Source organism: Pyricularia oryzae, chromosome 2 (assembly GCF_000002495.2).
Source record: "Pyricularia oryzae 70-15 chromosome 2, whole genome shotgun sequence".
Taxonomy (NCBI): domain Eukaryota; kingdom Fungi; phylum Ascomycota; class Sordariomycetes; order Magnaporthales; family Pyriculariaceae; genus Pyricularia; species Pyricularia oryzae.
The window spans coordinates 123,875-134,052 of NC_017850.1; the positions used below are offsets into that span (position 1 = coordinate 123,875).

The following is a 10,178-nucleotide window of genomic DNA, read 5'->3' on the forward strand; positions in this document are numbered from 1 at the left end:
ACGACACCCACTGGAGATTAAATGATTGCTGCGCCATGCCTATCGCGGTTGTCACACTTTGGTGGTAGTTGTCCCCCTACTTTTACTTCCCTGCTTCATTCTTTACTTTACACACCATTTCAACCCATTACATGCGCTATAGCCATGTCCGCAAAGTCGAACGGCCCCATTCGTTCTCCCCACTCGTCAGACCCGGACGGCAAGTCTAGCTCGGCGCGAGAATTCAGATCGCAGCTGGAAGCCATCGCCAACACCCCTAGTCCCCTCAATCGCACATCCGAGTGGGTGTCGGGCATCGACGATGCATCGGGCCAACACAGCACGAGCTACATGGAGCGATTGTGCCGCGGTGTCCGCTCGCTCTTCCTCGAAGTGTTGCAAACCCTGCTGCTTGAAAAGCAAGAGCCCGAGGAAGTCACCAACAGCGTTCGTCGAAGCTACGAGACCATTGTCATCTGGGACGATGACTTTGGCGCTTCATCCGGGGGCTTGGATGAGACATTCCAGAAAAGCCCCGAGATCAGGAACCTAACGGCCGAAATCATGAGGGAGGTCGCGGAGATATTGATCGAAGGTATATATTCTTTTGCGTCGCAGAAGTGAAAACTTTACTGATTCCTCTCCATGTTAGTCTCAACATTTGGACTGTCAGTTTCAATCTTTCGTTTTGCGGAACGCGCTAGGAATCTCCAAGATCTAATGGATTCGGCGCGATTTATGGAGAGTCACGGCTATAACTGGGATGAGGATAACAAACGCCGTCTTCCCCCTCCTCCCAGAAATCCAAGAGACATTCTCGAAAAGACCAAATCTCTGACCGCAGCCACCGAGTGTCTCAGCAGCCTGGCACCACTGTACGAAGAGCCTCCTGTTCAGTTTGTCCCTTATGAGACAGAACGTCTAGCGAGCGAGGTAGACGTTTATAACTCTGAACGGGGGCAAGCATTTAAAGACCAGATACATGAGCGACTTCCAGGCGTAAATGACGCCGTGGCCTCGAAACTGGCACAAGCCAATGTTAGCCGGTTGACTCGTTTGATTCGAACGAGACAAGACAATAACAGGAAAAATTGCAAGGGGGCTACCAATATCGCTTCACCTGGGCACGACTCTGACCAGGGAGCCTCTTTCAATGCTGATAGTTGCGCCGAAACATTGATGAGCTTCACACAATGGGACAGTCAGGCAAGGCGTGTTCCCCGTTTAAGTAAAGAAGCACAAGCGGGGATCCCCTTCATTTGCTGGCTCTGTGGACTCGAAGCCACAATCAAAGATGACAGAACATGGAAGTATGTCAAGTCTGGTGTGACTGCTCAAAGCCCATTTCTCTTTCTGCTTCTTTTCAATTCAAGGCGAACAAGCACAGGTGTGGTTTTTACTCTTTGAAGCTAACAATCGACAGACACCATATCGTCACAGATCTCAAGCCATACATCTGCATCGCTCCCAGCTGCTACGGTGAGCGTGTGGTGCCGTTCGAGAATTGCCAGTCTTGGGAAAGCCATCTTTTGGCCAAGCATTCAGACGACTGGAAGTTGGAGTCCTGTCCACTCTGCCACCAGGAGACGGCCGGAATGGACAGGCCCGCTATTACAAAGCATATAAGACATCACCTCAAGGAGGTTGCCCTTGCTTCAATGCCGATAGGGACAGATCCAGGCTTGGATGATGGGTCTCAACAAGACAGTGCATCAAATGAAGAAGACGACGCCGCTCCACTCAGCTGTCCGTTCCGAAAACGAAACCCGCAGCGATTCAACGTCGATAGATGGCCCAGCTGCGCACTTGGATCATTTGAAAACATCCTGATGCTTAAGTACAAGAGCTTCCGTTTATTGTTTGAGCTACACGTCGATGGGATTCCTGATTGACGCACAACCCCTATTCAATACACTTTTGGCTAACATTTTCCGTTTTCCCTAGGGGGCACATTAAATCTTGCCATTCTTTACACCAGTCTGAGTTTGTGTGCAAGAGATGCAAAACAAGCTTTCGCGACTCCAAGTCCCTCGAGGCGCACTTGAATCGTTCCCGCTCGGGCAAGTGCAAAGAGGTTGTTGAGAATCCTGAAGATGGGGTTAATAGGGAAAAAGCTGATAAGCTTGATCCACTTGATAAAACTCCTCAAGTCAAAGACTGGAAAGCTGTGTGGCATACTTTGTTCCCTGCGGACAAGGATGTTCCCCCCTGCGGTATGTTAACGTGGCATTGAGCTTTGGCGGTGCTTTTGTCCTTTCTTTTCCAGTTTATACGCCGTCGGCAGATCGTGCGTGCTGCTAATGTTCTACTTTAGCCTTCGTTCCGCCAGCAGGGAGCTTTAGTTCATCTTCTTCAGAGTGGTAAGAGCAATGTGTCGGATGAACTCGGCTGGTCCGAGTGGGGCGAGTAACGCAAGTTCTGCAACTGTGGCACCGCCTGCTGGTTTCGGACCAGAGACTTTATAAAAGAACGACAAGTGTGTTGGGTTTGTCAAGAGAACAGAACTAGTATGTTCTATATTTTTCTTGAGAATGAGCATGTCCTGCTCTACACACCTTTCTCCACCAATAAATAAACAGAATATACCCAACCTCGAACTACCATAAAGCCGCTCGCCAGGCTGTCCAGCCCATATATTTGATCAATTGGGCATCGCACGATGTCTCACAATCGCGGCGGATCTTTTCAATATCCTGGGGCGGCTTGTCCTTGCCACTGGCAGCCTGTTTAGCACCGTCGTGGTGTGGTTTGATATGTTGAGGCGACTTGTTATTATTACTGGTGACCTCTTTAACGCAATCTTCAATGCATTCTGCATAATTGAATGAGGCACTGGCGCCGAGCACCATGGTCAAGGCCAGGATGGAAATAAAAGGCCGCATTTTTATCCAAGACACAAATTGTGGGGAGTTTTCTTTTTTTTTTTTTGCAATAGCAAAGTATAATAAGTATGGTGAAAAAGCAAAGAGATCGTGGCGATAGAATTGTTCCAGGTAGCCGACTGGACGAATAGTTGGCTGTAATATTATTGCATACCGCACCAAAAGCTGGTACGGCCCAATGTCTTATATTTAAAGACTTTGCACGTCGCGCAAGGGGATGCCAGGAACCCTGGGTCTGAGCCTACCTGCTGTCAGGGCCAAAAAAGCAAGGTATCCGGACATGTCCGCCACTTCCATAAATCGAACCTGGATGTTACTCTATGCGCAAGGCTATTTTCACCTGACGCGACTAGTGCTGCTACTCCCCCGTTGGTAAATGTTTAGCACCTTCGGCAAGACCCAAACCCAATCTAATAAAAGCCGTACTAAGAGTAGAGAACCGCATTGAAGATGGGCTTTAATTAGTTGTTACTGGTCTTTGTCACGTTTAAACATGAGCGATTGTGAAGGAGTGACTATTGATAAAAACCATTCAAAGCTGACGCAGGACAATTTGGTTGCAAAAAAAAAAGTTTATGCTGTTTATCTAAAACCCTTGACCAAAATGTTTAATAGCCCAGTCCCGTCCAAATGGGCTGCACCCTCATGCCTTAGGCTTCTCTTGGGGCTCCTTGGGTTTAGTGGATTCCTCGGGTTTCTTGGCTTCGTCCCCTTCCTTGGGCTTGCCGGTCAGGACAAGGGTGGGATTCTTGGTCAAAGACGAGGCGGGGATCCCCAAAGTATTTCTGCGATATCCATCAATCAGTTCAACCCCAACAGCCCAGTTATGCGTAGTTCTTTTGTCGAGACCGGCAGAATCCGGAGGGGCTTTGGGGCTGGGGTTTCCCTCGGGGAGAATCTTCTTCTTGAAGCTCTTGACCTTGACGGGCCGGATGTGCCCGGGCAGGGTGACGGTCTCGGGCTCGAGTGGGGTCTTGACATCGATGGGATCAGAGTGCCGAGCGTGGATCATGCTTGGGCGGCTTCGGGAAAAGTATCTGCACGGGTTGGACTCGTCGTCATCCGTCCAGTCGAGGGGGCTCGAGGGACTGGGGGGTCCAAACTGGTGGGCTCGGTGCGTGCTTGGATCCTTCGGCGTGCCTCGCAGCGTGCGGCCGCCTTCTCAGCACGCCGGGGGGAGCCGGCATAGGCCCCGGCAGGGGATGCTCCAGCGCTGTTTGGGAACTTTGCAACGCCTCTGGGGCTGTCGGTAGCCTGGTTTGAGGCCAGTACCGGGGCGGCAACAGCCAGCAGGGCCGCCAATTGAGCAAATTTGGAGACGTGCATTTTAATAAGTTCTCAAAACCCGACTCGAACTTGGGTAAAAAAAACACTGAGGGGAGAGGGGTCAACGTATGAAGAGGCACACTTTGGTAACTTTCAAACTGATTTGAAGTCGTTGGTGGAGAGTCGTATTGCTGGGACATTGCTGCTGCTTGAGACCTATTTAATATAACAGTCTTCTCCCCGCTACTAAATATTTACCCGCGAAATAGTTGTATTTACAGTTGTGGCAAACCCATATTAATGCCATTGCTCTAAAAATATTGTGAGTTACTAACAGGACAATATCTGCGCCGAATCTCGACACGCAAAATTTCCTTTTTTGGATGCGCCCCTGAATTTGCACTGAGCCGCCCTGAGCTTACCCTGAGCCGCACTGAATCTGCACTGAGCCGCCCTAAACTGCACCGAACTGCACTAAACTGTTATTATTCTATTTTGGGTTATCAACCCTGTGCCACATTTTGTAATGGTCCATTTTCGTAATTCCTGAACATTTTTTTCAACGTATAATAATGCAAAATAATAAAACTGAAACGAAAAAGCAAATTATTGGGTTAAAACTGTTACACCTTAATATTATTCCTTATTTACGTTTGCGATATGCTTTAAATCGTAATTACGGAATTTTAACCATAAATTTTTTGGTTTTAATTATATACCGACCTAAATAATAATAAAATACGCCATTAATTAAAAATTTTAATTTGTCGCCCAAATTATTTTTTAGCAATATATTGTAAATTTCCCTTTTAAAATTTTTTTATTATATAATTTTAAATTACCATTGTTAAATAATTAAAGGGTAAATATTATTTAAATTTTTGGCGCAATCGCCAAATCCCATTTTTGGGTTTTCGGTTAAAATTGCCCAACCAAAAACGGGCATATCCAGAAATTGGGTAGGGTTTGGCCCAATTTCAGCTTTTCCGTATTCCAAATTTATTTTTTTGGAATTTTAGTTTTAGATTTTCCAATATTCCAAACATTCCAATATTTAACGATTTTGTCGACAAAAATCCAAATTAATAATAGGCTATTTTTGGGTTTGTGGGGTCCAATAATAAGTTCCAATTTAAATTGCCTGGCCACCTTTTCGCCCCAATTTCAAAATTTATATATTTTATAATTTGCCTAATATCGCCTGTCCTAATTTTTTTTCAATATCGCTATAAACCAATTTAAAGACCAAAATGGGTTTTAATAATTAATTTTTTATTTACCCGGATTTCCGCTAAATAATAGCGGGCAAAAAGGCCCGAAAATACCCCTAATATTATAACCGGGACGGTACTAGGGAGGGAAGGTAAAATTTTGCCGACAAAACCCAAAATTCCATAAGGATAAAATCGGGTAACCATACGTAATTACCAAAATATAATATCGAATAATTTTTTAAAATTAGGATTAACGCCAAAAACAAATTACATCAAATAATTTGTAAAAATTAAAAAAAATTATATTTGGGCCACAGGTTAAATAAACAAATTTACTACCGTATAAATAAATTTATTTTTAGGATTAACCTCGATATTTATTATATTTGAAACCAATTATAATTTTACTCCAATTATCGAAAATCTCCAATTATAATATTAACGTTTATTTGCTTTTAGCAATCGTACCTTTATTTTTAAAAACAAATTACCCCGATACGTTTATCGTAACACCGAGGTTTACGTAAAATTACGCGAAATTATTATAAACAGGTTTAAATATATTGGTTACATTTCGGGATAATTTAATATTTTTAATTTACAAAATTCCAGGTTGTTTTATATCGATAAGGGGAACGGTATACATAAATTTAAATTTCGTTTTTTTATTATGCAAAAAATGCGAACAAATGTAAAAATGTTATTTTGCAAACGTCCATATAATATTTTAGGGGTTTGGTGGGTTTATTTCCGCTTAATTTTTATATTAATGCCAAACTTTTCCTCAAATGGTAATAGTTTCGTAATAAACAAAATTAATTGCCTGTTTAAAGTATATAATACAAATATTATGGGTAACGACGGATTTTAATCGCTGGTTTTTATCCCGGTTCCTTTAAAAAATTACCACGCCTTTTTTATTTTTTTATTCGTTTATTTATTTTGCAATTTTTTTTATCCGGGAGGCTTCCGACGATTATACCGCTGTTAAATTCTTTTTCCAAAAACGGCATTAATCCGTTACCAAAATATAATTATGGGGTAAATTAAATCCAATAATATAACTAAACTGACCAACTATTATACGATTATATGTAATTAAATTAAATATTGGCAATATCGAAATAAATTAAAAAGGCAGGCGAGGCAGATTTAACACCCATTAAATATAAAATGTCGAGTTTTAGGAAAATTAAAGGTTAAATTTTGCGAATAAAAAGAAATTGTAAATTTAAATCCCCTTCGTTAAACCAATTTTTAATTACGTTTTTTTATAAATTATCGAAATTAATACCCCTGCTCCGAAAATATAATATTAAAATAATAAATTGGTCAATTTTAAATTCGTTTAATTTAATTTTACCCTAATATTATGGGAGGTTTCCTTTATATTGCCGCAAATTGCAATGCTATTTTTTTTTATCCGGATAGGTATTATAATTCGGCAAAACGGCCAGCAGGAAAATATTATTTTTCGATAATAGCCGAAATCTTCCCTTTTTTATACCCATTTAATTTTTTAATTTAATAAATGGAGGCCATATAGTTTTTCAGGGGTATTTCCATTTATTAGGTAATGTTATATGGATTTAACGCGTATAAAAATAAAATTATATCAAATTCGGGGTTTGCTAAGCGATCGAATAAATTGTTTATTAATACCAACCTTTTCTTTTGTTTTTTAACCTGCCGTCACCTATAACATTTAAACTCCTTTTATTGCGAATTTAAAGCTAAAATATCGAAACAATCGATCGGTCGGGTATTATAATTAATTGGGTGGACGAGAAAAACAATTCGTGGTATTATATAACAACGTAACGACGATTTTCGATACCATTACCTGCACCGCATTTTATAATACCAGTCGTATCGGCTCGTTTTTACCGGGGGTCCGGCTGCGACAGGCGGGCTGGGTATCGACTTCGAAATTAATTTCCGAAAAATAACCTCTAATAGAAATTACGAAATTCGGTTACGGGAAACGACAATTAGCAAATTGTTCCAATATCCGCAAAAAATATATTGTATTACGGCGAATATAAATCCCGTACCAATAAAAATATGCCGTTCGACCGGGTAATAAGCGAGGGCAGGCGTATAATTATTTACTATAACGGCGACGACCATATAATATAACCGCCAAACAATTCCAAAGGAAAAAATTTTGTGGTTGGCCAAATTGGGCGCACCTCGCCGTCGAACCCCGTTACCCCTTTTAAGGGCTTTATTTCTGTTTTTACAAAAGCAATTTAAATTGTTTATTCCAATATTATATTAAGCGTTTTTCCATTTTTATTTTATTTTCGAAACCTTATTCTCCACACCTTATTAATTCCATTACCAAAATCGATACCCTTTTAAAACCCATTCCAAACCCTATTAAATTGCAATAATATCCTTAAAATAATTCCAAAACCCTAAAATATATATTATCGGGTGGATCGCTGGTTTTAATAAGGAATTTACCGCAGCATAATCCATATTTAATAAAAAATATCGAAGGCCGGCAAATTTTAAAAAATAACCCAAAAATACCAATAATTATACCTGGGATCGGATGGGAAATTATAATATTATTATTACATTTTTAATTATTAGTAAAATCGGTACCGTATCCGCAACGATAACCGCGATAAATATAATTATTTTTTTTCCACATTTTCGCTTCGGTTTAATAATTAGTATTGGTGCCGGGGTTTTTAAGTTGGCGGATAATATTAATATCCGTTTTGGCGACGTTATTGTTAACCAATTTATTGGTGCAAACCCGGGAATCGTATAATACGATTTGGGGAAATTGGGAAAAAATGGCCAATTTAAACAAATCGGCGTTTTTACCCCTGCATCCGAAATTCTTTTTAAAAAATTGGCAACGTTAAAAACCATTTAAAAACGGAAAAAAATTCGGTTAACCGCCATTTTGGACGAAACAATATAATTTTATCCACGTTTGGCAAAACCAAATTTGGGTAATATTATTTTCGTCCATTAAAAAACGCAGAACGACCGTTTTTTCGAAATATTTTCGGAATATATTTAATATTTTAATTACCAAGTCGGTTTTTAAAAGGCCATAATTCCGCAAAACCCCAACGATTAAATTATAAACCAGGCCAAAATTTGCGCGCAGTGCGATTATCGGAAAAAAGTGAAAAAACCAGAAAAACGGTCCACCGAACCCAAAATCCATTATGGCGTTATTATTTCCGGCAACTGGGTCGTTAAGGACGGTATTTTTCGGGATTAAATAGCCACGAATGCACCACCACCATTGTTAATAACGTGGATATATAATACCCCGGACAGGATAATACCCCGGATATTTTTCCGGTCCGTCTTATTTCCAATTTTAATTACAACGCCAGCGTTGCTTAATTAATTACAATGCAATCGGAATTATATATAGCAAATATTTTTTCATTTTCCTATTATATTTGTATATTATATCCGGGCTTACTACAGTTTTTACATCGCCGTTTAATTGTTATTTGCGCATTATATCCCTTTTTATTTTCGCCTTTTTTTTCGTATATAAGCCCATTCGTATTTTTTTGCGTTATTAAAATTCGGACTTTTTAAACGGTGTCACGGGCAGGCAGGGCGGACAGGTAGGTGCGGGCGATCAGGTAACAGGACAGAGTATATTGGCTATCTAGTCTTCCAGGCACAGGGTAGCAGGTGGTTGTTGACGAAGACGTAGCTCGAGGAGCTACATATCGGAGACTGCAGAGATTTCGCGTAGATATACGCGCGCGAGGCGCTCGGCCCTCGCGCCTTCACGTGACAGGGGTCATGACTAAGCGACAGCCCAGTGGCTGTCCTTCAGGTCTGTGACAGTATTCCCCCCTTCCAGGCCGAGCTCCGTCACGGCCGGGGCCCGGGCTTATGGGGGTATCGACGGTGGAAATTCTTTACCAATTGAGCAGCGTTTTCCAGGTAATCGGCAGGTTCAGTCGTGGGTTCGCTATATCCAGCCCAACGGACGATATATTTCAGCCGGCGGCCTCCTCGGCCGCGGGTTTCCCAAAAGGAGTCGAGGATCTCTTCGACTTCGTATTCTCTCTCACCTTCCACTTCCAAATGGGGTGGCGGTGCAGGTTGTTGGCCCGGCAGGGGCTCAACGTCAGCAGGTTTTAGTCGGTTTATATTGAAAACAGGGTGTACTCTCATAGACGACGGCAGGTCCAAACGGTAGGCGTACGGGCTAATCACTTCAGAAATTCGGAAGGGTCCCAAGTTCTTCCAATCCAGTTTCTTCTGCGGGCGGGCGGTCTGGATATTCCGTGCGTCTAACCATACATATTGGCCGACGGTAAGCCGGCGGGCCGGGGTACGGTGTCGGTTCGCCTGTTCTTCGTAACGGGCTTGGGCGGCGGTCATTTCGGCGCGGGCTTGTTCCAGAATGGCTTCCATTCGGGCGGCTAGCTTTTCGGCATCCCGCTGGGCGGGCAAAGGCTGGTTCAGGGGTACCGGCTCGAATCCCATGCGGGGATGGAATCCGTAAGTCGCGTAAAACGGGGAGGTTCCGGTGGTCTCGGACTTGTGGGAGTTGGCTGTGAATTCGGCGAGGGGAAGCCAACTTTCCCAATCATCTTGCAGGTAGGCCACATAAGCTCTCAAATATTGTTCCAGGGACGCGTTAAAACGCTCGGTCTGTCCGTCAGTCTCGGGGTGGTGAGCAGTGGATAGCAGGCTGTCGATTTTCAAACGGGTTGTCAGGTGTTTCCAAAACTTCGACACGAATTGGGTGCCTCTATCCGAAACTATCGTCAGGGGCAACCCGTGTAGTTTCCATACGTGGTGTAGGTACAGGTTGGCGGTGTCCTCGGCATTG

At 42.5% G+C, this 10,178-nt stretch overlaps 2 protein-coding genes across 2 annotated transcripts; one reads left to right on the top strand and one right to left on the bottom strand.

Annotated features, from left to right (window-relative positions):
- Positions 1 to 80: 80 nt before the first annotated feature.
- MGG_10727 (uncharacterized protein) lies at positions 81 to 2,599 on the top strand. Its single transcript, XM_003713256.1, has 5 exons — positions 81 to 574; positions 632 to 1,289; positions 1,403 to 1,816; positions 1,924 to 2,192; positions 2,294 to 2,599. The coding sequence occupies exons 1-5, from the start codon at positions 145 to 147 to the stop codon at positions 2,341 to 2,343; spliced, it is 1,821 nt and encodes a 606-aa protein (XP_003713304.1). The 5' UTR covers positions 81 to 144; the 3' UTR covers positions 2,344 to 2,599.
- Positions 2,600 to 3,504: 905 nt separating this feature from the next.
- On the bottom strand, positions 3,505 to 4,187 carry MGG_10725 (uncharacterized protein; the record flags this gene model as incomplete). The annotated part of the gene is made up of 2 exons (XM_003713257.1): positions 3,505 to 3,834; positions 3,951 to 4,187. 2 exons carry the CDS (start codon positions 4,185 to 4,187, stop codon positions 3,505 to 3,507), a joined length of 567 nt encoding a protein of 188 aa, XP_003713305.1.
- Between the last annotated feature and the right edge of the window lie 5,991 nt (positions 4,188 to 10,178).